Below are 26,418 nucleotides of genomic sequence, written 5' to 3'. Positions count from 1 at the left end.
GAATTTCCTCTGATTCGAATTTTGTTAATTTCTATACAGGTTATAAGTTCAATAGCTGGCACAAAGAACCATCATGCATTTTATTTGTAATAAAGTAATTGCTCTCTTTGCAACTATTAAAACGGATATACAATACGACTACAAAATTTACATTCCGATCCATCTTTTATTTCTAAGTTTCGCCCCTAAAAGTATGCAATATTTTTTTATTTTAAGAATAATCATATTCTAAGGTTTACTGAACGCTAATTTGTTGGAAATCCGTCTGTTTGTACATTTTAAATAATCAAATTTTTTTATATCTTAACTTTTAAACAAATGTTCTATTGTTATTAGAATGCTCGTTTCTCTACATGTACATAAAAGATTGAAAGGTGGAATATTTTGTGTACTACGTTTATACCCTCTCTCGTTTCCTTGCTATAGAAACTAATTAAAATTAATTTTTACAATTCCAATATATTCAACTAATGTAGAACTTTTCATTCTGTGAATAAAATAGAAATACTACATGGTCAAATCAAAATTAATGTAATTTTTAATGGTAACAAAAACAAAACAGAAAATTTCCTAAATCACTTTTTTTTTGCTTCTCTAAATATTTTTACTAAATTTAGTCAGCATTTTTTTTTATTTACGTTTTAATTTTGTCTGTGAATTTTGCGTGACTTTATTCATTCTAAACTTGAAAAAGCATTTTAATAGAATTTGCGAAATCTGAGAAAAATAGAAAATGCGATTAGCAAAGAAAATAAAATAACAATTTACTTTTTTAATAAAAGTAGCTATTTAAAATAAAAATACTAAAATAAACGATAATCTTCTATAAATGTAGCAGAAAATTTAGAATTGATTTGATTTTTTTAGAATTTTTATTTAAATAAAATTTCGTACCTATTAAATTTTTAAATCATATAAAAAAGTTTATTTGAAATGTTTACAAGAAATTCATTTATTTATAGATTTAAGAATTAAATTTTGACAAATAAATGACGCACATTACAAAATATTAATGATTGACAGAGAAATAACGCATCATTTGTCATTATTGATAATTAAAATTAAAACAATTACAAGAGTGCTGTTTTGATTTTAATATTAGTCATTTCAATCAGTTGAACACAAACACACACTTGCATGAATATTTATTTATATTGACAAATACTTGTGTTTATTTTACAGGTTTAATTACTATTATCGTAACTGGTTTTTGACATTGTTTTCACTTAACAATCACTTATGTTAATATTGATTTTCGTTTTACTTTTTTTAATTTGTATTTAATTTTATTAGAATTTACAAGTGTATAAAATACAAGTACATTTGTATTATCTTTAAAATAATTAATGATAAAAATAGATAATAAAATCGATATTTCTAGATTATTGCTTTAAGTGTGTTAATTTTTATGTTACACTTTGACATTAACACAATGTTTGTCACATCTGATGTTTCCTTTATTTAAAAAAATGATCCTAATATGACTGTTACAACTTCAAGTTATTACTTACCCTAAAAATAAGAAAAAATCTTAAAGGTTCATCTCCTTTGTATGAGACTGATGTTTGCGGGCAAGAATATGATTATTTGAGTAAAGTTAATGAAATTTCGAATGATATTATCATTTAAAATATTTGTTAAATGAAATAATTTACCGACAAAATCGAAAGTGAGACTAGAAACCTAAAAGGATGTTACCTTATTCAAATACTTGAAATGAAATTTGTTAACTGGTATGAAATTTCAAGTTATCCGATGTCAAAAATTTTAGTTTTCATTATTTGATTCTTTCATAGTTTAGTACACTTCAAAAAAATTTAAATTTATTATATGCAATAGAAATATACAGCTCACTAAAAACAATTCTGTTATAATATTAGCTTTAAATTTAAGTATATTTGCATAAAGTTGATACCGAAGAAGGATTTAAATCACTTAATTTTCAAAATCGTATATCATCTATAGTCTTTTAAATTATCATATCATTTAAGTACATAATAAAATTTTCAATTAGATTAATGCTATTAAAATCAAAATATTTAATTAATTTTAAATTAATAAGGTTACTTAATCTCATACTTACATAAAGAGTTTTTTCAATAATAATTTCAATTTGTTTAACATAAATTTATTAAGTTGTAGTGATATTTTCCTCTATTAAAAATTGTACCTATATAGTTCAAGAAGCCGGTATTTCAAAAATTATTTTAATGTTTGCATTCTTTTACTTGTGCGACCGTACTTTTCTAATAAATCTCCCTAATATGCTCTTACGATCATCATGTAATGTTGACAAATTGTATATGGAATAATACCATGATGGTTTTGAAAATTATTAATTGTTTGCTAAATTATTTCGGAAAACATATCAGTTTAAAAATAATGTCAAATTTTTCGAAACCTTTTAAGCCCTACTAAAATGGAAAATCGTCATATGCCATCATAGTAAAAAAGTCGTTCCGACGAAACAAAACACCTTTTTTTATAAGAAGTTTTTGGAATTCAGTCCTGTGAAGTGCCAGGTTCCGATAAAAAGGTTTAGAAAAAAACATGTTAAATACAGCTAGTTCTATGTGTAGTATGCTGATTTTATGGAACTAATATTTGATCAATTTCAGTAGGTTTAAGAACAAATTTACCAAGAAGCTACGCGTGTTTACAGTGAAGGCTCTACATTCATCGGAAATCTTAAACATGAATAAAATTTTAGTATAAATAGTAGAATAAATAAAATTTATTCATTCATAAACTCGAAAATCGAAGAAAAGCAATGCAAAATTCATAATGCAAAGTTTACTACCAACCACTCTCTTTTCTCTTTTTTTACGTTCATAATAAAGTGGTTACAACATTTTGTTAACAATGTTTCTCTTTTAATCTCGTTTTTTTCGATTAGCACATATGAAAATTATTAGTGCTTAAATTAATCTCATATTTTCTTTTTATCAACGCCTGCTTTTTGCTTTAATCGACCATTTTTTTTTTCAGTTCATTATTTTTAATTAATCAAAGTTTATTTAAAAATTTGTTTAAATATTATTTTTATCTAAAATCATCGTGAAATAATTAAAAATAGTTGGGTATAATTTTACTAAAATTCAAAAGCAAAGAAAAAAAAATGAATTAAAATAAAAAACAAAACAAACATAAAAAATTTAACCACATTTCAATAAAAAAATGTTCACGATTTATAAAAATGCAATTTATCATTTATTTTCCCTTTATAAAACCTTTTGCAAACCTTCCTTACACTTCTTACTCTTTTCCTACTTTGGATAACTGCTCAAATGTAAAATTAAAACTACCTTATATTTAGTTGATTTAGGTGTTAAGTTACTGTAAAAAAAATATTTGCTGAAATACTTCGAAGAATTGCACAAAAAAAAAATAGTTAAGTTACAGTTTTTATTCCATTAAATATGTTTGTTTGTATTTGTGCATTTATGTGGACTTGGGTGTATGTGCTTGTTATATCGACTGTAAATATCATTCAATGTAAACTAAAATTATAAGTAGCATGCGAAATTTGTAAAAAAATTAATTTCAGTTTAAGCCCTGGTGTTATATTGCTCCTATATAGTTCAACATATGTATATACAACTTAATATTATTAAGCGCGAGAACAATATTGCCTTCCAACAAGATTGGAAAAAGTGACCTATAAAATGGCACTTTTCCTAAATGAAATATTAAATGAAAATAAAATATTTTTTGTTTTCAAAAATATTTAATAGCTTTATACGATATTTTATTCCCATTTTTTTCAAATTGTGGCAAATCAAATTTGAAACAAATTGCAATGAAATTGAATTCAATTAGTAGTTAACATGTTTGTTACAACACAGTAGCTCGTTTTCTCTGAAATAGTCAAAATATTTTTTTGCGAAACATTTTCTTCTTAAATTAATCTTATTAATATAGCTACTTAAATAATACAATGACATAAAAATTTGTTGCATACTTTTGGGAGATATAACAATAATTAAAGGCATTAAATAATGACAATTGACTATGTCTTGACAATTAACAAGGTAAGCTAAGGTAACTTTTATAAAAATTTGTAAAAGTTCATAGATGGAAAAATTTTTTGGAAAAAATGTTTTGAAAAAGAGCAAAAAATGAGGTTTTGCGAATTTTAGGTTTTTGAAGTTTTGAATAATTTGAAATTGGAGGGAAATAAAAAAAATGTTGTTCTGAAAAAATATATTAATTTCAGTAAATGACCAAAATCTTAGATTTACTGTAATTGACCGTGTAGAAGAAAAGAAGAATTTTGTCGTTATTGTATTTTTTCAATCTTCTACACAGTAGAATAAGGATCCTTTCCGATATTTAAGAAATACTTGTGGTTTGCTGTCGTCAGTTGCCAATTTACTTCCAATTTGATCTATTTGGCAATTAATATTGCATTGTTGAATAAGTCGATTTGATGTTAAATGATGTTGATTCAGTGAATGTTAATTTAATTTTTAAATATTAATTTTTCATGCAAAGATAATAAACAAAATTGTGATATCCTATAGTTGTTTGTTAAATAATTATAATGCAATAAAATTCTCATCTCAATTTCTAAAAAAAAAAAAATATTTCAATTTTTTAGACCGATGAAATTAAACACTTTTTAGATTTTATTTTTTGATATGACAATTTTGAAGCTGTACTTTTGATTGTTTTTTATTTTCTCGATGATGAACAGTTTGTTTAAAGCTTTCAGCCGATTAAAACGTGGTGTATAAAGTACACAGAAAATCAAATTTTGCGAAATTATAAAAATAATTTTAGAATAAAATGAAAAAAAATTAGAAAATTTTTTAAAATTGTTACAATAATCAAATTATAGAGATTGGAAGAAAAACAAGAAAAAAAATTTAATCATAATGTAAAAATTGTTATGTGAACGGAATGTTTCGGAAATCTCGTAAAACAAATTTATGGCTATATAGCGTTGTTATCAGTGATTTAGAATCTTTCTTTGACCATTTGCAAATATTTTTATTTTCATACATGAATAATTATGAAAATAAAAAATGTTAAAATTTTTTTATGGTCATAGAATAATAAATAAATTTTAAAGTAAATAAGCAAATAAAAAAAAAGTATGTAATGAGGAAAAAAAATTAATTTTAATTCATAATTTTACATATATACATATGTGCTCTTACATATTACAGTAAATTTTATAAAACATGTCAACAAGTTACTGAAAAATAAGTGATTATTTTAGGAAAACAAAAAAAAAACAGCAATAAAAATAGCAATAATGGTTTTTTAGTATAAACAGAAGCCTAGTTTTCAAATAATTAAATTAATATTTTTAGACCAGCTATAATAATTTTATGAGATCATTATAATAATAAAATTAACAATAACATAATTTATATAATTGTCTATATATACTCGTATATATATATATATATCTTAATAGTTTTGTGCTAAAATTCAAAATAAAATCGCTTATGAATAAATAAGCTATGCACTTGTCGTATTTGAGCTTCTGGAATTTGTCATTTTGAGCTTTTTAAGTCGAAAAAATTCGTTTCCTCTGATTCAAATTCAAAATTTATTTCATTTGTAATTTTAAAGCATTCTTTTACAAATATTCAACATAAAATGTTGTAGTTTTGAAAACATGGAAATAAATCTTAAAATTATTTCTCTAAAACAAAATTTTCCTATACCTCCCTTTCTATATCGGGTGACATACAACTCTTCATTAAGAAATGCCAGTTTCTGACAGGCAATTGTGTCGAAACCATTAGAAGTGTTTTAAGACCACGAAAGTATTGAAGTTGCTCCGATCCGATAAAATTATCAGATATCAATTAATATTTCTTCTTACTATTCTCTTCTAAGTTATTGTCTTTTAAATTTAATGAAATTATAAATTTCGGCCAACTATATTTTGAAAATGGTAGAAATTATTAGCTTCCATTAACTTCTAATAAAACAAGAAGTTAATAAAAAACATATTTTTGTTAAATATTTCTAAAACTAACTTAGCTAATATTTTAATTAAATAACTATGCTAGTACGACTTCCTCAAAGTTGTTTTTACACTACTCCTAAGTATATGCAATGAGACTTCATTAAAAAACAATTATTTATATTAAAAATTTCATATTAAAATTTATATTATCGCATATTATAGCTAGATTTGTTTTTTTTTTGTTACAATTATCTGCGGTAAGAGTCGACTGATTCAATTATTGAGTTTATTCAAAATACGCTCTCTTCTATTCATAATTCAAGAAATTTCAAATTCACAAGAAACAAAATTTCAAATAAAAAAGTTGGGTCAAACCAATGGTTTGTATTGTAGCACTTTTCCTTTCAACAAGTGAAAATTCTGCTTTTAAATACAGTCTATGTATACCTATCACACTATAAAAATTATTTTCATTCATATACAAAACTATTTCTAGGATTGCATATATTTAGGATGACGCATATATGCAGTCTTTGAAATAAAGCAAAAATTAACATAAAAAGGGGTTAACATAATGCTCGATTTTAAGGGTTAATTGTGTGAGTTAAGAAAAATAATTATATTTTTTAGTGTCATGGAATTTACCGTTAGCTTTTTGATTTTATAAAAATTTGGAAAGGCTTGCGGTTTCGGAAATATAGGGTGTCAAAAATTCAAATTTTACGAATTTCAAGACGTGATAACTTGAGAGGGGGTGGAGATGGAAAAAAAATTTCTTCTAACGAAATGAACTATTTGTTAATGTCTAAAAGCCCCTAAAATTTCAAAGTTCTAGAATATAGGATCTAGAAGAAAACCGACATCAAAAATTTGGAAAAAAAGGACTTTAGATAACGGTAAATTTGAACGGCCATTTTGTTTTTCTAAAATTTAACTATAGTATATCACGCTAGGGGAAGCAAGCCGCTGCCTTTCTGCGTTTGCAAAATTTCAAAAATGCTTATGGTTTCATTGCAACAAATATTTAAAAAAGGCCATTTTTAGGGTTTTGGGGGGGTATAACTTCTAGAGGGGGGGAGATAGGTAAAAATTTTGTTCTACGAAAATAAGTTTCTAGTAAAGATCTATGCATATATAAAATTTTAGCTTTCTATCTTCAAGGGTGTAGAAGTTTTGTAAACAGACACACGGACGGACGGACAGACGGACGGACGGACGGACGGACGGACGGACGGACGGACGGACGGACGGACGGACGGAGGGACGGACGGACGGACGGACGGACGGACGGACAGAGTGAAACTAATAAGCACTTTTTTCAAAAAATTTTTTGGAAAAGTGCTAAAAATGATTCATAAATAAAGTAGATTGATTTACAATTTGGACAATACATAAGAAAAAATATAGGTAAAACCATTAGAGAATTGGATAACATTAAGAAGTACTAAAGTCGATTTATTCTGTTAAGAAGTACCAAAGTCGTAGTAGTTCTAATTCTAAACCACAGATTACTATTTAAACATTAATTAAATTACATGAATTTTAATTTTGTATCGGTTATCAAAATTAATTTTTAATTCATGCAACAAATTCAAACTATTGAATTTTGAAGCCCTAGGACTCATAAATCTTTTCAACTACTAAATCTTTCCGACCCAATTTCTTCGATATTTCGGTAAAGGTATTCATTAGGTACAAATTATTTTTTTTATCCTACTTCGCTCCTACTCTCTTCGGAGTATAGGGCTGGTGCATGATATTGCATCATAACCATAAACCAGTTTGAAGTAACTAGGTGGGTGATGAGCGTATGGTAGGTACAGATTATAATATGCAATATTTTTGAATAAAATTTTCGAAAAATTTACACAAATTTTCAAATATTTGGTAAATTTAAATGATTTCCGAATTTTTCATAAATTTATTTCCAAAAAAAAAAAAAAAAATTGGATTTATTTGAAAATTTTTGGAAATAACTTTAGACACTCTTATATTTTTATAATGCAATCTCATCAAAATTCATCATAAATTTTTATATTTATAATGTGTAAACATAATCCAAATAAAACAATCAAAAAGGAAAATTTAATAGAATTCATTTTTCTATTATGTCCTCAAGGATTGTATACATATTTTTTTATTTATTTATCTAGTCTCTATTTATCTTAACAAAAAAAAAAAATAATAATAATTTTTACTAAAATAAAATGTAGACAAATATTGCTGTAAGGAATATTTAACACAAATAGAGCAAATTATATTAAATAATCCCACAATTATGCAAATATAAAAGGCCCTAAAATTTATGACACCTAATGCAAATATATCTATATATATATATATATTGTGTATATAATGTTGTACATATAAAATTGTTAATGTAAAAAACTTAAAGAGAAAAAAAAAAAGAAATTTCAAATGAATTCTTAATATTATGTGCTTTTGATTGAAGTTTGAGGCTCGGTTTTTTTTTGATATACTTTCTATATAAAAGATCCTTGAAATACCGGTTAAATATTTAAGTGTACCTATAGATGACACTTGTCAAATTCTATATAGAACTTTATAATTGGTTTTAAAAACATGAAATGTTTTTATTATAAGTTATAATGTGGGCTCAAACCACTTATAACAATACCTCTATGTGTTCTATTTTTATTTGATTACATAAAAGTTGTCAAAAGTTGAGTTGATTTTTTGTATATATATATACATATATTCCCAAAGTTGAGAGTTGTAAACTTATTATTCATGATTTTTATTCTGTTATTTTGATAACAGAATTATAATGTTGTATACACATACATACATATTGATTAATTATGTATATATATTTTGTGGTTTTGATATTGTTAAATATTATGTTGTATTTTAGTATTATGTATGAGGTATATGCTATTAATAATATAAGCTCTTATATTTTTTCTGTTGAAATTATCAGTCAGTTTAGTTATTTGCGGTTATCATCACCTATGTATAAAGAAACATAAATTTAAATTATGAATATGACGTTTGATTACTTTTATTTATACAAATTTTAATGTTAATTAAACAGATGATGTCTTTTAAAAATTCAAGCAATTTTTTTTAAAAAATTTTGAAATACCAATTAGTATTTCTGATGTAATAAGGTTATATAATGGATAATATTGATGAATATTAGTTATTGATTGAGAAAGTAGTATAGAAGAGTATGAGGAAATCTTTCCGCTGAAAATATTGAAAGAGCCATCAAATTTATTAAAGTATTTCTATATTAAATTGGGTTGTATGTTATGATTAGTATATCATTTAAATTCCTTTTAAATATATTAATTAAATTGTCAGAGACTTAATATTTTTCTAACTTGATTAATTCATCTCTAGTGCCCATACTTTGAATAGGGTAAAATTAATATATCGACCTTTAAAATATTTAATAGTCTCCTGTATGAGTTTTATCTCTTATGTTCTCATTATCAATTAAAATATTAATCATTACTTTATCAAAATTAATATATGCTATATAAAAAAATCCTGAAACTCTAAATATCTAATAGATTTTTAAAGAAAAGCGACGTTTTATGAGATTAATAGAGATAATTTTAATAACAGATTACTAGAGATAATTTAACAATTCGGCAATTTTAATTATATATACTTATATATGTACCCTTTTATAGTATAATTATTATGATTTTTTAATTGTAATTATATGTGAGGGAACAATGCTTAAAACAATTAATTTGGAAAATTAAAACATCAACTAAATAATTAGATTATAATAATTTTAAATACAAACACGCGTACATGTGTGGTCAGCATAAATATTGCTAAAAAAAAACCCATTATAAAAATATTTATTTTAATTTTTTTTGTGAATTATTAAGCGAATCTTCCTAATTTTAACTTTTAATACATTTACATCTCATTTGCATATGATTCACAATGTATGACAAATGGTATAAACTTTATAGTATATATGTATATATTAATGTATTTGTAAAACAATTACTATAGTTTGTAATTGCGTATAGAAATTCACCACAATTCAACTTTAGTTTATTTTTGTATACATTTAACGTTGTAGTTAAAATTAAAATCGGGAAATAAAGTTTAATTTTGAGATTTTATAAAGACAGGCTTATCGTCAGTAAATCAAAATTATGGCACTTGAGTCCCTTACAAGCTATAAATTTTCGGGTTAATGTTCGTGCGAGAGTAATAATAAAAAGTGGTTTTTGCCTTAAATAGTCAATAAAGTTTTAAATTGTAAGACTCGTCTGCATTGTGAACTATATACAGCATTGAATTTTTTTAAGAACTCAACTAAAATTTTAAAGGCAAAGTCAGTGCGTTTACTATGTGAAAATGTTTTAATACTCAGTGTTTATAATTAAAATAATTTTATTTGTCGATTTTAAATATTTTATATTAATTATGGGATAAAGATATATTCTTTATCAAATTGCAACTTAGATAACACCAGAGAGTATAATATGTAAAATAGAATAAGTAATTTAGTCTTGTATCTTTTCACTTTCAGTACTTTCTCATAAAATATGAGTACATTAATTATTGAGTTACATTTTTTACTCAAAAATATTTCAAAGCAAAGCTACTGCCATTATGGACTTTAATAATAAAAAACAATAGTTAAATAATAAATGTCATCTTGTTTAAGTTATTTTTATGCAGATTGTCTCCATTAACATAATTAAAACTTTAATATTTTAGGGATGCAATTTATATTATGTATGTATATGTATATCTAAAAAAAATGATATTATATTAAATTATTAAATCTTCTTAAAATATAGTTATCTATGTACAGTGAATTCTGACAAATTTTGTAAAATAAGTAGAAAATATTTTGGACGTCACTAAAAGTAATTAAATACCAACCAAAAATAATGTTATTCTCAACTGAATCTATATAAAAAGGGAAAAGTAATTGCATTTTTAATAAAAATTTAAATATCATACCATTTTCTTTTGTTATACAACATGCATGATGACATTTTAAAACCAACGTTTTTTTTTATTTAAAATAAAAAATATTTAAACTAATTGCATAGATGAAATTTCTTTCAAACCTACCTCCCTATAGTAGTTAATTTTATAAACATTAATTATAAAAAATTATGAATACAATATTTTATGTATAACATACACAAACACGTTCATAAATACGATAATTTAGAGGATTTCAAAATAGTCTTGCAAATATTTAAATAATTTTTTTTTGTGAATGAATAAATTTTGTTTTTGCAAAAAAAGTTTTATAAAAAAGGCAAATTTTTCATAAGTTGTTGGCCACCAAATCAAGATCGGTATTATGAATATTTTTAGAAATGAATTTTTAGAATGTTATAAAGATGTTTAATGAGTGAAAATATAAATGAGTGCTTTTGTGTATACCATAATTGTCTGCTTGTAATTTTTATATATACAAAATAGTGAATATTTTCATTAACAGAATACTACAAAACATGATGCAACACGTTCTCAATAATTATAAAAAAGAAAAATAGTTCATATTATTTCACTGCTCTCCCCATACCGAATTCACTATATTGCAGAAAATTCAACAATATTTATGAACAAACTTGATTTTTAATATTTATTTCTGGTACCCCCAAATATAATGCAGTTTCCACTACTATTATGGTACTATTAAATCAAACCAAAAAAAAATATGTATTTTATATATATAATTTTATAATTTAATAAATTAAATTATAAATAATCAACAGTTATTACTCTAATTATTAATATTTAAACAATTTGAGTGACGTAAAAATCTTTTATTGTCACTAATTTTAATTCAAATTAAGTGCTCAAATATAACGCGATATTTATGACTCAAATAAATTTAAAAAAAATACCAATAGAAATTTAAAAAAAAAAAATAATATACTGTTGCCTTAGATCAGAATTATCGTAAGTCCATTTTTGAGCAGAATTGATTTTTTTTTTCACACATTAGATATTTTGCCTTATTTTTGTTGCTAATATTAAAACATAGGGTCCATCATATCGATTTTTTTTGTTTACTTTAAAATTGCTAAGTACTAATACCAAAAAAACTCGAATGCAAAATTATTCTTAATTTTCATTTTCACATACAACGTATGAAATTAATGAATCTTTAACTTACAACTGTTAACTATTTTACTTAACCTTAAAACGGTAAGAAAAATATATTTTGATAAGAATTTTCAATCGAAAATTTTACAAATCGCTTTCCGAAAAAATTTTCAAAATGTCGTTTAAGACAATGGCTGATCTAGAATGACAATATGTTCTTAAAATAAAAATATAATAATAATATCAAAATATTTAAAGCTTTAAAGTTATTATATCGTAAAATTTTATTAAATATTAATGGTATTAAATTGTCCATTAAGATATGAATAGTTAAATACATAGAGATTAAAATTATACCACAAAATACACGTTAAACCGACAATTTTTAATTTAATATGGGTGAATTTTAAAATTTTTTTTTTTTGTAATTTTGCAATTTTAAATATTGTATGTATGTGTCTATTTAAATTAGATAAAAAAAAATAATAATTTAATAGGTAAATGTCATGTTTTAAAAAATTTTAATACCATCAAATCATATAATTTAATTATATTATTATTAAAAAAAAAAATTGACATAATTTTATATTTATAAATACGTAAGTACATGTATGTAAAAATTCTATTTGTTCAAGGTCTAAAAAGTTGTAAATGTAAAGGGGTTGTAACTATATAGTTACACTGTACATCTGCTATTAAAATTTTATGTAATTTCCAATGTATAGTACAAAATTTTGGAAATAAAAACTTTCATAATAATAACTTATAAAACTTTCATATTAATTTATAATAAATAAAATTGCATTTAATTTATGCAATTTGAATAAAAAAATAAAACAGGGATAATATTCATTATGTATTACATAATAAAAAATAAAACCAAAATATGTATATACTAGATACTTGCGAAAGTTTTGTAAAATACAGATTTATCGCAAATTGTGATCAATGTAAAAATTTGCCTTATTTCTGTAAAAATTATTTGATTATATCCAGACAATTCTCGAATTAATCTTCATCTTATAGCGTCATATTTCTATAGTGAAAAATTTAGTTTCCAAGTTTTCAAAATTTTTTCGAAATATTACATTAAACTTTTAAAATTGACCTTCTTGAAGCTATCACTTGTACCTTAAGCTATGCTATCAATAAATTAAATCTAATATCAAGTTAAAGAAAATTATTTTTAATTTCACTCCAAAGTTTTGAATAAATTAAATTTTAAGTACAAGTTGGAATTAGTATGAATGCACTCTTTGAAAATAATTTATCGCTTGGAGGAATTCTTTAAGGAATTCTTTAAGATATTCTTTGCTCATTTATTTTAATCCTGTATAGAATATTCGGACGACATATAGAAACTATATTTCCTACCAATTTTCAAATAAAATATTATTTGTATTACTAAGTCACAATTTTTTCAAATTTTGTGATAAATAGTCATAATATTTGTATAATTGCAATTTGTAACTTATTAAAATCTAAAAGCAATTCTCAACTATTATTCATTCAATCACACATTATACTTATAGTATAATATGTACTCTGAACATTATTAATATTCTGAATTTTACTAATATTTAATAATAGTTTAGAAAAAATTTCAAATCATTAATTCATTAAATCCAATGAATTTATAATAATGACAATAACCTTAATATACTCCATTCAAATTCTATTCTGACTAGTATGTCTCAAAAACATATATGCACTTTGAAATTAATATAGAACTATAGGAATTCATTTTATAAAAAGAAAAATATTTTAATGAGGGCTATCATCGCAATATTTGTAGTGTATAAAATGAAAAATTAATAATAATTGTGAAACAATTGAAATACACTTAGTAAGTTAGACCTTTAATTTAATAAAAAAAATTTTCTCAAACAAAAAACATTATTTAAGTTTGTAAATGCTATTGTACTTACTATGTATACATAATATGTATATGTATATCAAATGTTAATAAAACTTTTCAATAAAAATTGAACAAGTCATATAAGTATGACTATTGATAATGTTATACAAATAGGTGCACATGAATAAAATTCAATTTGAAAACTTGGGAAATAATACAATCATTAATTTTAAATGATTTCATGTTTATATTTTTTTAATTGACAATTGATAGATGCAATTGTTAAACCAATATTGTAAAAAGTCGAACTATAATATCTTCACAATACGCATAGCTATTATAATTTCAATTTTAAAAAATAAAATGGAAAATTTAGAATTGTTAATTGCATATTTACGTACCGCTACAATTATTGTTTTTTTTTTTTTGCATTTACATTGTTAAAATATTTAAAAATCATGAAAACTAGAATAATAATATAGAAATATTAAAAATTTTTTATCATACGATTTTACTATATAATTATAAGGCTTTGACATTAAAAGAACGATAAGATAGCGTCATCTATCACAAAAACTTTAATGAAAATTTTCAGATTTCGGTGTCAATTTTTCTTTAATGAAAAATTCAGATTTCAGTGAAAATTTTCGATTTGATTGATAAATTAAATTGTCTGTATATGACGCTGTCTTTTACAATTCGTGCTGTTTTGACAATACAAAATAGATTTTAAGAACAGTTTATTATTTAGTTCGAATTGAAATCTAAAGGCATCAAAAATTGAAATCTAAAAAAATCTGAAGGTTTAGGTTAGCAGTCATTGATTAAAATTATTATTATTCTCTTCACAAAACCATAAGAATTTTTAATCAGAACAGAACTCTTAATAAATTTTAGTTATAAAAATTTAGAAACAGCATTTGAAAAACCAGCAAATGATTCAAAATATACAAAAATAATTAAGCAAACATTATTCATGTTTCTATTTCTACCGATTTAAAATATTTTATAGAAACACTCAAAATAACTATACAAAGTTAATTTAATCTGCCTATTTGCTTTACCGGTTTTGAAATATTCCAACTTGAGGCCCTTTAACTCGAGAAGCATGTGCCATAAAGACATTCATCTTGCTGCAGGAATACAGTGAAGTCTTAGACCATCTCTATACAAATCGAAAATACAAAATTTTAATAAAATCAGCTAACCGATCAGATACTATCTTATTCCATTTTTAATTAATCATTTCATTGACTTCTGCAAATCTCAAGCTTAATTAAAAACGAGAATAGGTAGAGTTGACCGTGTCCACCTGTGATACTCGTACGAATGAATGATTTTAAGTGCTGTGTATTTTGATAATATATGCAAATATGCATAGTATACCCTTCGAGCATGTTAATTTTCTTTAGTTAGATTTATGAGTGAAAGGTAATTTTGTTTTCGTTCTTTCTTTAAATAAAGCATTATAAGTCAGCGTTATTTTTGCAAATCTATATATGAATCTTGATGCCGGATGCCAGAAAATTTAAGTTACGGATGCCGGATGTCCATATTTTTTTAGTTTAAAACTTTAAATTTAATTATTTTTATCAATTAGGTATTTATATTAAATAATAATTAATACCTTTACAGTACAGTTAAAAAAAAAACTAATTAAAATATAATTTTATTTTATTTACTTTGTATCGAATTTCTTATATGTATATCTACATTATTTTCTATTTCAATGAATGTGTGTGATTTAAATATTGAAAAAAATGCACTACAGAGACAGAAAAGTCTTTGAAACAGAAAAGTCTCATAAAGTTATTTAGAAAAACGAATATATGTAGTAAATCTAAAATTTAAAAGAATAATGAGCAGAAGAGAGTAAAACAGTAAAAATATAATGGTACAAATACGAAAATATTCCTACCCTGCACATTATTGAATAACTACGTTATTAATAATTTGGCAAAATTATAACACGCAAACTGATTGAGATAAATCAATCATGTTAAATAATTATTGGAAAAGTTTTAAACACTTTAAAATAATTATTATAATTACGATAATTTTTCAAGTTACTTACTTTTAAATTATCCCGTAAGTTTATTTTATAAACTTGAAAATTCAACAAATTGCTTAAAAAGATCTTGTATTTGAAAGAGTGAGAATTTATACCAAATACAATATTAATAACAAATAATTGAACGGTATCAAAATTATTGACTCTGATGTGAATGTCACCATAAAAACATGTTGAGAAACACTGTTTATACAATAAATCTATTTACATAATGTAGAATAAATGCATGTATGAAAATGTGTGAACTGATTTTGTTTTCACTTTTGCATCTTTATAAAGTTGTAGAGTAAAAAATAGTAGACAATTGATAGACATTTTAATCGTCCAGACAGATGGTAGAAAGGCAAATTTATATTTAAAAAAATACTTCATCTTTTGAAATCAAAAATACTTGTGTATTCAATTAAAAAATTGAAATATTTATTCAAATGTTCAATTGAAAAAAATTTATTTTAAGATTGTGCAGGAATTTGATTTTATTTTTTTATTTATTTCAAAATTTTTATTAAAAATTTTCAATATAATTTATCGTATACGTGCTTAGTTCAAAGCCAAGTAAAATGTTAGTTTAAATTTAAATTTAAACCTAAAAAATTGCATTAGGAAAAAAATTTTTCAATTAAATTTTAAAGAAAAAAGAAATTATAATCACTTATTTTTCAAATATAAAAAAAAAATTTTGTAAAATTAATTTTTTTTAATTAAAAAAAGAAAGAAAAAACCTAGTTTTTTTTTTAAAGATTATCAAATTATAATATTGGGCTAATTTCATATACTATATACATATATATATAAATTTTAAAATGGACATATTTAAACTTGAAATAGGTTCAAAATTAAAATCAAAATTTAAAGATGTTTCAAATACAATTATTTTGGATAAAAAATTACGGAATGATTATGAAGATCTTGATGATGATTTATCATATACAGAAAATAATTTTGTAATTAATAATAATTTTAATGAAAAAAAATTAAATACTGAATTAAAAAATATTCATCAGAGTAGAAGTTGTCCATCAATAAATACAATTCAATATAATAACAGTACAAATTCAGTTAATATATTAAGAAACGATAATAAAAATTACAATACAATTAATAATAATAAAAAAGAATTTAATTCAAATTTAAATTTAAGAAATCAACCGTTACCAATGTTACCACCGTTACAAATTAGTTTAGAAAAAAAGCATTTTACATTAAGAAAAAATCTTTGGTTATGTCTTTTTATTATTATATACGCACTATATTTAATATTAGGAAGTTTAACATTTGCCACAATTGAAACACCAATATTCGATAAAATTCGAAATACAATATTAAAACAAAGAGAATATTTTTTAAAAAAATATCCTATGATTAAAGGTATATAACAATTATTTTTAAATATTTTTTTTTATTAATAAGATTTTTTTAATTTATTGTTATATTTTTAAATATTTCTGTTATTAATAATAAAAAAAAATTTCTTCTAAATTTTATATACAGATACTGATCTTGAAGAATTTTTAGCTGCTGTTGTCAAAGCTAATGATAGAGGTATTTCACCCTTACGTAATGTATCAAATGAATTAAATTGGGGTTTTGGTCAATCATTATTTTTTTCGAGTACAATTGTAACAACAATTGGTAAGAAATTTAAAAAATATAATTTTTTTTAAAATTTAATATTAATTTTCATATTAATTCTATATGGGTAGGTTATGGTCATGTTACACCATTAAGTCAAACTGGAAAAATATTTTGCATTATATATGCAAGTTTTGGTATACCATTAACTCTTGTATTATTAACTGCAATAATTGAACGTTTATTAATACCGGCAAATTGGTTACTTGGAAAATTAAATTCTTCATTGGGTCATTTATATCAACCATTTAATATTCGACTTCTTCATTTAACAATAATTGGTAATAATTTGTTATTTGTTTTTTTTGTTAATTTTTTTAATTAATTTTTTATCTATTTACTTCGTTTTTCTTTTATAAAAAAATTATAGTTACAATTGTAGCTATAATATTTGTAGCTATACCAACAATTATATTTTCATATTTGGAACCAGAATGGGGAACATTGGATGCACTCTATTATTGTTTTATAACATTAACAACAATTGGATTAGGTGATTATATTCCAGGAGAAAGTGTTGAACCAGAAAATCGTTCATTATATAAAATTTGCATTGCTATCTATTTAATTTGTGGTAATTATTATTTCTTTTAAATTAAAGAATATAAACTAAGTAATTAAAATTAAATTTTTCTTTGAATAAAAATATTATTTTGCATTTCTATCTCTTTTTTGAAAAAATAAAGGTTTGATTGCTGTCATGTTATGTTTAACAGTTTTCTATGACATTCCTCAATTAAATTTAGGACAGTTATTTACTGAAAATGGAACTGGTGAAACTGAAAAATTAAGATTATCTGGTAATGCTGCACCATGTTATTCCGGTCCATCTGGTTTATATATACCACAACAAGATGAAGAAAGACGAGCTGTTGTTAGAATTCGTCCACATGGAGGTGATGAATCTCCAAGTCCAACTGATGATCAACCATCATCTTCAGCTATTACACATAGTGATATACGAGTACCATAAATTTCATGTTCTTAATTTTTCTTTATAATTAAACTTTATTTTATAATTAAATGAATTTAGTTTGTGTTTTATTTTTTTGTTTTTGTTAGTTTTTAAGTTTATTTATTTATATAATTTTCAAGTATAAAAATAAATAATATCATAATATTTTAGATTTAATTACACCCTAATTTTAATGAGAACTTTTTTAAAAATTTTATAAGTATAAATAAATATATTATTAAAATTTTATATATATATAAGAATTAAAAAAAAAAACGAGGAAAGAAAGAAAATGTGTAAGCCTTAAAACAATTCAAATTGTTTGCGATCAATTTCAATTTTTGTTACATTAAATTTTAAAATATTGTTTATAGATTAATTAATTCAATTGAAAAGTTTTTATATTTTTGAATTTCGTACAAATGATTATTATGATAAATGATTAAAATTCTTAATAATAATTTAAAATTGTTATTAGAAACATCTAGTTACTTGCTGTCTCAAAAAGGAACACAAAGCAATAGCTGAGAATGTCAAAATATGAAAATTTATTTGCGGATTTAGGTCAACTAAATAAACCAATAATTTTCATTAAAACATCAAAATGAACTTGGAATTTCTACTAAATTAATAATTTTCATATATTCTGGAATCCTAATTAAAATTAGCACCATGGTATTCTTAGTAATTTTGCAAAATTTTGTAAACGAAACCTTAATTTCTATATCATTTTAAAATTAAGAGCGCTTTAAAAACTTAAAAGTAAAGAAAATTTCTGTGGGTTATAAACAAAAAATTACCTTAGCATAGTTTACTAGTTTTTTAATATATTGATTAGCCAATAATTTTATTTAAATTTGCTCCCTTCGAAATTAAAATATAAGAAACTACAATTAGTGGAAATATTAATTATAAATATTAAAATTAATTTAATTGATCCAGGATTTTTAGGATAAGCAATTGAAAATCATAGGAATTTTATTTTAATTTTTGTTCTTTGTTTTTTTGATTTTAACAAAGCCCATAATCATAGTGTTTTATTTATACAAAATTTCATGCGATTTAATATAATTTTATTGAATTCCCGTACGAAGTATTAATACAAAAACTCTAATTTTCTCTTTTTCTAAAATTTTTTGGAACAGCATTTTGTATACATTCGAATTAACTCTTATTTTATATCGTATACATATTATATACTGTGCTAAAATATTCCAAACCCCAATTAAAAATAAAAAAAAATATATTAATTTTAAATTGAAATTGATTCGTACGAAAAGATGCATTAAATTATGACTTTATAATAAGAAATTACTTTTATAGCTGTAGAGAAAGCTTGAAGAGCAGTATAAAAAACTGCATAGAATAAACCTTGATTTCAAAATTGCAGTAATACGATTATTGCTATACAATTTAGCAATTACAATTTGTAAACTAAATTCTATAGCTATACCGTACTACTGAATTTTTGAAGTAAGAAAAAATTGTCTTTGCATAAATATAATAATATGTAACTGTAGTTACACTGATACAAAAAAAAAACAAAATAAATAAATAAAATCATAATAAATGTTAAATTTAATCCATCTCAATAAAATAACTGTTTATCTGTATGTAGGAAAAATACAAAAGAAAAAAACTATATTAGTATAAAAATTAATTAAATTTAGTATAAATAAAAAAAAAAATTATAAATTGTAAATAAGATAATAAAATATTTTACTTAATGTATAAAAAAAAAGAAATTATTTTGCTGTAAATAAAATACTATAAAATTTAAAAAATAAATGAAAATCTCAAAGAAAACAAACACAAAAAAAATCTAAAGTAGTAAAATTCTAAAATAAACAAATTTTTTTTTTTTTGAATAAGTAAGATAACATTAAAATCCCTGACTGCAAAATTGCAGTAATACAATATTTACACACAATTCAGCTACAAAATTGTTAATTGGTGAATAGTGTAGAAAATACAATAATGCTACAATTTTGAAGTTAAGAATTATTATTGTACTCTATATAATATTATAAAAAAATATAAATATATAAAAAAATACAACATAATAAATAATTATGTATGTATGTACTATAACATATGTTATTTGAGTAAATGTTATTAAATGTATTAAAGACATTGTATAAGGAATTTATTAAGAGTCTGTATATTATACTATATATATATATTTCTTCTAAGAGTTATTATACTATATATATATATTTCTTCTTATATTTAAGTTAAAAAAATCTGGTAATTTTAATTTAAACATTGTGTTTTTATTTTATTTATATAATTTAAAAATTACAATGATTTTCTTAAATTTAATTTTTATAATCTCAAATTATTTATAAAAATTCTTCATAAATTTATTTTATTTGTTGTTTAAAACGGATATAGTATCGATACGTTAAGCAATAACGATTTTTATTCAGTAGTTTAGTAAAGAAAATATCAGACCAGTGAGAAATGAAACCATAGCGTAACTCATATTATAACTCGTACTTAGAAATTTTTCTAGGTGAAGAAAACAATCTCAACAATCGTCTTGATTTTTGTCGTTTGACATTTAAACAATTTTGGATTTAAAAAAAAATATACATTTCTATTCTAAAAAAATCTGATAATAAATAAATATCGACTTATAATTCAGGTAGTATACAGATTATTATTGCTAGATTTCGCATATATCTTATGTGCTGAAACTAGAGAATGATAGCCCGAAAATTGTACTTACTAATATATTTTGAAAAACATGGATTTTTTAAATTTTATTGAACTTTAAGTATTTAAGTATGTATTTATTCATTTTATAAAGTAAGTATTATTTAACAAATTTCTCAAATAAACAAAGAAATCTATACAGAGGCAGAATACAATTACATATACATAAAACAAAATTAAATTAATTTTGTCAAAATTATTGCAGCCATTTATCGAAGTATAAGCAAAAGTAGAATGACTATTTGCCATTGTAATTAGAATTTCCACGTAACTGCTTCTAGAACGTCTACTCAGTGCAACACTAATTTAGTTTATAACTAAACAATGTATTTTTTTTAAATCTTTCACAAATTATTATATTTAAATATTTAAATTTAAGTTTAAATATTTAATGATTATTTGAAATGTAATAAAAACTAAGTAACATAATGTTATGCTATTAATTACGAAATTTTGTTGTATTTAACAAACCAAAATGGAAATTTAATAAAAACCAACGTTCTGTAAAGCAGCACTTTTCCCTTCAATAAGTGAAAATACTGCAATTAAAAATAATTTATTGCATTATTTAAATTACTTTCGTCAAATACCATAAATTATTTTTGTTTTCATTCATATGACTTACATGAGTTGACATAAGTAATTATGTTTTTGATGGCATGGCATTTTCCGTTAGCTTTCTGTATTTTATATAAATTTGGAAAACCTTACAGTTTCGGAAACATAAACTGCCGCAAATTCAAATTTTACAAATTTCGAGGGGCAATTAATTGATAAGAGATGGAGATGGAAAAACAATTTCTTTTAACAAAATAAACGTTTTAGTATCTCAAAGGCGTTAAAATTTCTGAATCTTTCAGAAATACAACTTATGGTCTAGAAGGAAAACGATATCAAAAATTTGAAAAAAAAAAAAAAAAACAGATTTTTCATAACGGTTTATTTAATTTTAACATCCATTTTATTATTTTAAATATAAACTATGCAATGCCGCTATACTATGGTAGAAGAAGTCAGTCACTTCTTTTCTTATTATTATAATTCGAATATAAAAATATTTGTAGTTTCACTACAATAAATAATTAAAAATGCCATTTTTAGGACATTTTAAGGCTGGAACTTTTTCTGCTATCGAAATAAGTTTATAATAAAAATCTATTTGTATATAAAATTTCAGCCTTCTATCTTAAAGGTAAAAGTTTTGTAAGCACAGATAAACAGACGGTACTTCTTTAAAATATTTTTTTGGGAAAGTGCTAAAAAATACAGTTTCCTCAGCTTTTAAATTTATTTATAGTTGAAAAAAAATAAACTTGAATGTCAAACTGAAGAGATTTCAAGTGAGCTCATATAAGAATTAAGCAAATTTCTCTTTTTTAATTTACTTATAAAAGGAGGTTAGAAAATTAAAATATAAGAGGTCATAAATTCAAAACAAAACAAACTTTTAATACAAGTAAATACAAGTAAAATTATTATACTATATATACAAGACTCTGTAAATTCTCAATACAATTTAATTTCATATGTCAGGTCATTTCCCCGTATTCCAAATGATTATTTTAGTTTTTAATTTTTTTTTCAAAAGTTAATGCATAAGAGGTAAATAACATTTTAACAACATGTTTATTGCGAAAATTGCGTAATTGCAGATCATTGCCATTTGCACAACTAAACGATTGACGTGATTGGATCTTTAACATACTGGGAAGTGGACTTATATACATGGAAATGCCTAAAATTGTGTAATATGTATATATTTTATTCTCATAATATAATTTTATATAATTATATTAAATATTTATAATATATATATATATATATATATATATATATATATATATATATAATATATATATATATATATAAATATATATATATATATGTATGCAAACATTGTTGAAAGATAACTAAACAAATGCTTTAAATATCCTTTAAAAAAACTTTGAACCTCTTAACAGTGTTCTCTGCAATTTTAGGAACTTAATATGAAGGACATTGACTAAATTTTGACAGAATATATTTTAAATAGTGGAAGATATAAACTTGTAATAAAATTAATACCTACCCAACCCGACTTTTCGTTAGGCAATTGCTGTATCGCTAACTTTTATAATAATCAGTAACAGTTATAACATAGTTCCACTACATGTTTGCATATTTATACTCGTACGTAAATTTACCTATGGATAAAAAAATCATATCTATATTTATAATCGATGTATTCTACCACATAAATCTTAAAGAATATTGCTTTGAGACACATCACAAAAATATTTATTTAATAAATTACAATACAATTCATAATAAAATAATAACAATAAAAATAGCAAAAAAAAAAATTAAATAAAACTAAACAAAATACACTTACTATACATACTACTATACATTCATATTTGTTTTGAAATCGGTGTACCTATACCTATATATAATCATGTTCAAAAAATACAAATGTATTTATTTATTATCTAAAAATTAAATTTATTCCTATAAACTGAACTTAAATACTATTGTATAAAATTAAAGCTAATTTCAGTCTTCCAGAAATTTTTTATAAAATAAATGATAAAACAATAAAACAAAAACAAATAACACTATCTATATACTTACAACAACAATAACTACTACTACTACTACTACTACTACTACATACACTCAAAAAGGAAAACCATTTTTCGGTTTCAAAATTAAAAATATTTATATGGAAAACAAAAAATTTATAATTATTAATGTAGAGAAAAGAATTTTATTATTGAAATTAATTTCAATTCAAAAATAAAATATTATATTATAAATAAAAATTATATATAAATTATTTTATTTAATTTTAAATTACTATATAAAATTCCATTTTTCAATTCATATTGCATTGCTATTAATAGCTAAGTTATTAATTATTTCTGAGTAAAGTAAATTAATCGCAAATTTCAATTATATTTGCTCTTTCTTTTAAAAGTATTATTCAAATATTTTTTTTAACCAAAATTTGTACACATATTTTATTTCCCTTTACTGTCATTAATGTCAATTCTTACATGTCATTCTATTTATTCCTTATTTACTTTCAGAAGAAAGTCCATCACCTGTCCGTCATCATTGTTTTTATCAGTCAGTTTTTAGTGAATTTATATCATTTACTTTTAGTGTTATGATTAAAAAATACTCCGTTTTATCTTGTAAACAAATGGACTTATGTAATCTTTTTAATACATAATTAAAAATTCTACTTTACTATTTTAGAAAAATATCAAAATTCTTAAAATGCATTTATCTTTTTCCCTCATTTTTAGCCTATTTTTATTGGTTCATATTTTAACCTCAAAAATTCAATAATAATTTACTTTATTCAGTAAATGGAAATAAAATTTTAAATTGGATTATAATGTGAAACTCATATTAATAAAATATATATTAAGAAAACATGATACCAGACTATCAAAACAGATAATTTCAAAACAGAAAGAAAAATTTATATTCAAATAAATTAAAAGTCATGAATTTCAATTGACTTAAATAAAGTCATATACCTATAAACAACATTATAATAAGTATATTTATAAACTTCTTACCAAAATAATCCTTTATAATTTTTCCATGTGGTATTAAATATACTAATATATTTATATTTGCAAATAATAATCAAGTGGTCCAACATTCTAATTTTTTTTTTGGTGAAAAACTTAAACATTCAGTTTAATTAATTAATATATGAGCATTTACAAAAATGCAGATCTAACGTCTATATGATGTATTCAGCAATACAATTTAAATTGCTGAATAATTCATATTATGTTTTTTCTAATATTACTTTGTTACTATATTTGAATATTTATACATATTTTAATATTTAATTAAAATTTTCTTTGAAAATATTTTTTTTTTTTAATTTAATTCAACGAATACAAATCTAAAATACTTTATAACATTAAAAATGTATTTAAAATAAAAAAAAATTGAACTGTTTAAAATATATACTTACATATTAACATTTCAACAACATTATCAAAAAGAACATATCAAATACATTTTTATCCGAAAAGAAAAAACAATAACGAAGAAAAAATATAAATTTGCTTTAACAGAATATCATACTAATTAATAAAAAAAAATTATTAGGCTTTAAATATTATATTATATAAAACATTATATGCTTATTAATAAACAACACCAACGCTTTTACATAATAAATATGTATATTTATTATATAGTATATGTATGTAAAATTCAACAATATATAAATATATACATAAATATAAAATAAATATTTTTTGAACAAATATAAAAATAGAAAAAAAAAAACAAAAAAAAAATATATATCCCCTACAATCGTATAATTGCGATCCTTCAATGTACATAATGATAAATTTATAAATTTCCAAATATTAGTATTAAGCTATTTTTAATAATTAAAAATAAATATCAAAATAATTTATTTAAAGAAAAAAAACCATACACATTTTTCAGTTTATCGTTTATTTGATAAAAATTACTTAACACTTATTTATTATTAATTTTGTGTTGTTCTTAAAATTTATCAATTTAAAAATTTCATTAATTTATAAGAAAAATAAGATTATAAATATGATTTACAAAAAAAAAAGAACAAAAGCTGTAAAAATTTATATTTAAATAAACGTATAAATAAATATATTTACTTCTAAATAGCTACCAAATTATGAAATTTTATTTTTTTAGAGTAATTTTCAAATAAATAAATTTTTCTTACCCTCCATGAATGTTCCAAAGTATTTCTATGGTGATCAATATTGTATTTTTATAAAAAAAATACAACAAAGTGCAATTTAATGTAAAAATATCACAGATTTATAATATTATTATTACAAACCCATGTGAATATCAAAATACGGATAAAATTTAACGAAAGTAAGTATAAATTTTATAAAAATTACAGTCGTTTTGATAGCACTTTTTAAGCATTTGAATAATCATTAAGAGTAAATGCGAAAGTCAGCCTCAAAAAATTATGAAAATTTCTATAAATTAAAGAAAAAAATCTGATGTGGTCAACACATAACCGACCGCAATGTATATCATCTAGATTAGTAAAAGTCTTCTAGAAGATTATGAAAATGCGTTTTAAACACTTCTTTACAATTTTTAGGATACTAATAAGCTTTTAGTTAACATACCTAGAAAAATGTAAATTTGGCTCTTACTAGAGTTTCATT

The 26,418-nt window shown here is 22.3% G+C and overlaps 1 protein-coding gene across 1 annotated transcript in view; it reads left to right on the top strand.

Moving 5' to 3' along the window:
* LOC129619171 (potassium channel subfamily K member 1-like) overlaps nt 1-24,661 on the top strand; it is a 48,930-nt gene extending 24,269 nt beyond the window's left edge. The window contains exons 3-6 of the mRNA XM_055534287.1: nt 17,416-17,556; nt 17,628-17,837; nt 17,927-18,130; nt 18,243-24,661. Of these exons, the coding sequence (XP_055390262.1) occupies nt 17,416-17,556; nt 17,628-17,837; nt 17,927-18,130; nt 18,243-18,529 (842 nt within the window). The 3' untranslated portion in view covers nt 18,530-24,661. The remainder of the gene's footprint in view (nt 1-17,415; nt 17,557-17,627; nt 17,838-17,926; nt 18,131-18,242) is intronic.
* The last annotated feature ends 1,757 nt before the right edge of the window (nt 24,662-26,418 follow it).

Source organism: Condylostylus longicornis, unplaced genomic scaffold (assembly GCF_029603195.1).
Source record: "Condylostylus longicornis isolate FDR11 unplaced genomic scaffold, ASM2960319v2 ptg000010l, whole genome shotgun sequence".
NCBI classification, from domain to species: Eukaryota; Metazoa; Arthropoda; class Insecta; order Diptera; family Dolichopodidae; genus Condylostylus; species Condylostylus longicornis.
This window is presented reverse-complemented; position numbering and strand designations above follow the sequence as displayed.